General features: G+C 39.6%; 1 protein-coding gene across 1 annotated transcript in view; it reads left to right on the top strand.

The window, feature by feature from the left end:
- Nucleotides 1-2066: 2066 nt before the first annotated feature.
- The window catches only part of LOC119575664, an 11568-nt gene continuing 11134 nt past the window's right edge, over nucleotides 2067-2500 (top strand). Inside the window, exon 1 of the mRNA XM_037923293.1 lies at nucleotides 2067-2120. Coding sequence (XP_037779221.1) covers nucleotides 2067-2120 — 54 coding nt within the window. The remainder of the gene's footprint in view (nucleotides 2121-2500) is intronic.

The following is a 2500-nucleotide window of genomic DNA, read 5'->3' on the forward strand; positions in this document are numbered from 1 at the left end:
CGAAGGGACTTGGGAATTATAATCTGATGTACAGTCTTGCTTGTATCGTCTGCAAATATATTATAGGGCTTATATATACGCATAAGAACGCCTGACTGGAGATGATAGCCCGTATTGGAATTTTCAAGTTCACTTATGTCGGTAAGCCTATCATAAAATACCTTCAAATCAGGATCTTTACGTTGTTCTTCAATGAGGTTTTCTTTAGTAACTTGACTGCCTTTGAAATTCACTATATCAGAATTATCCGATGTAGACTTACTTAAAACTTTAGCAGATGAATCGAAGAAATCAGCTAGAGTAAATTTCTCAGTAATTACATCACAAGGGCTCTCCTCTGGCAATGTAGTACCGGTTGTAAGCGCTTCGGTGGGAGGGGAGGTCCTACGACTTGCACTGCGGGTGACAGCACACGCAGGGAAGAGGTCGGGATACTCCCTCTCTAAATCTAAAGTGTTGTTCTCTTTCGTGGGACAAGGTGAAACCCCAGGGCAAGGCCACACCTTATCACCAACGAGATCATTACCCATAAGAAATGAAATGACATCACTTTGTATCCTATCAACAACACCTAACCTTACATAACCGGACATTAAATCAGATTTAAGGTAAACTTCACAAATGGGTATGCTCTTGGACACTATCAGTCCATTGATAATTACCATCTCTCCAGTGTAACAATCAGGGTTAGGAACAGCCTCTTTGAGCACCAATGATATATCTGCAGCCGAGTCCCGTAGTATAATGACTGGGGAAGACGACGTGCACGATTCATCAGCACTAATAAATCCTGTAGAACAAAAGGGTTTAAATGAAGGAGTCACATATGCAGATTCTGCCATGGAAAAGGGAGAAAGGCCAAAATCAAGCTTATCACCATGATATTTAGATGCAGCCTCTTTCTTATTATTAGCATTGACGTGAAAATACGTTTGTTATTGTCGGAACGCTTATTTGCCAACTTAAAACGGTCATTCATGACATGACCGTGTTTCTTGCAATAACGGCAAGAAAAATTCTCACCGCGAGAAGCAAAATTCCTACTCTCACCACCTGTTTCTGACAACTTTGCATTTACAGTCCTGTGGGTATCTGGCAGTTCAGTCCTCCTGGTACTATGCTCATCCTCTTACTATTATGCTGGTTTGAAGGGAATGAAGGTTCATTAGATCTGCAATAGTAGTTAGGATTAGTGAGAGCGAAATGATCAGCGGCACTACCGACCTCGGCTAATGTGCGCAGACCACGCTCGTCAATGTCAGAGCGAACTTTTACAGACATACACTTCTTTATATCCTCGAGAATAAACAGTTCTAATAATTTATCGTACTCGAGTGCATCAAATTCACTCTCGGCCCACTTTTTACATAATAGTTGCTTCTGGCGGATAAATATAACAAAAGTTTATTTACCATCTTTACAGCAATTACGAAAATCTTGGCTATACGCCTCTGGTACCTTTTTATAAACATTTAACACAGCCTCTTTTACAACATAATAATTCTGTGATTGTACCTAATCCAGAGCCGAGAAAAACTCCTGTGCTTATGTACAAGTAATACCCACTTATCTTCGGGCCAACCATGCAAGGCAGCAACACGTTCAAAACGAATGAAAAAATAGTCTGGCTCGGTTTCATTGAATTTAGGAACAAATTTAATTGCATCCTCTACACGAAAATGAGGATAACATTCCTGATTGGGTCTCTGCATGAGACGCATCCGCTCATTCTCTGCCTTAAACATCTCCAAGTCTAATTTACGGCTCTCCAGGTCATACAGGCGGGCCATCGTGACATCACGAGGACACAAGTGCTCTAAATCATCCGTCAAGTTACAATTTAAACAAAGACTATTGTTTATAAAACCAAAGATCACTGAAATGCACTGACAGCACAATTAAGTGGCCCGGTGTCTTAATGACCAAAATACACGAGACGTACGTCAATTGCAATAAGAAAACAATACCAACGGGAACATGCGTTGCAACGGCTAAGAAAATGTACATTAAAAGTGCAACACCAAGGGAATCATGTTACAAATGGCAAAACAGAAATGATTAACAAGATGCTAATTGACAGTTCGCACATATCCCGGTCAGGTCCCCACTTGGTACGGCTGGTATGTCACTAAGAGAATTCAGGGGAAGAGCAGCTGCGCTGAACTCTAATTCCCCTAATGCGGTCGCCAGAATCATAAACGAAAAGTCAGATGGCCTGATATGAATGGCTAAATACTACGTAACAACAGTCCTTGCGTTAAAGTACTAATAGTAATAGTACTAAAGTACATCAAGTTTCTTCTTGTTCATTCACTGATATCATTCACTATTCATTCCATAATGAATGCTCATTAATTAGGTTAGCATGATATGATGCGTTAATTAATTCATGTATGAGGTCTTCCATTGATGTATTTATCATTCATTATTGATAAGGTACTTTCATTATTGTATTGTAAGCCTTTTTTTAATAAATGTATTAAAATTTTCTTCCATTATT

The sequence above is a fragment of the Penaeus monodon genome, chromosome 7 (genome assembly GCF_015228065.2).
Source record: "Penaeus monodon isolate SGIC_2016 chromosome 7, NSTDA_Pmon_1, whole genome shotgun sequence".
NCBI classification, from domain to species: domain Eukaryota; kingdom Metazoa; phylum Arthropoda; class Malacostraca; order Decapoda; family Penaeidae; genus Penaeus; species Penaeus monodon.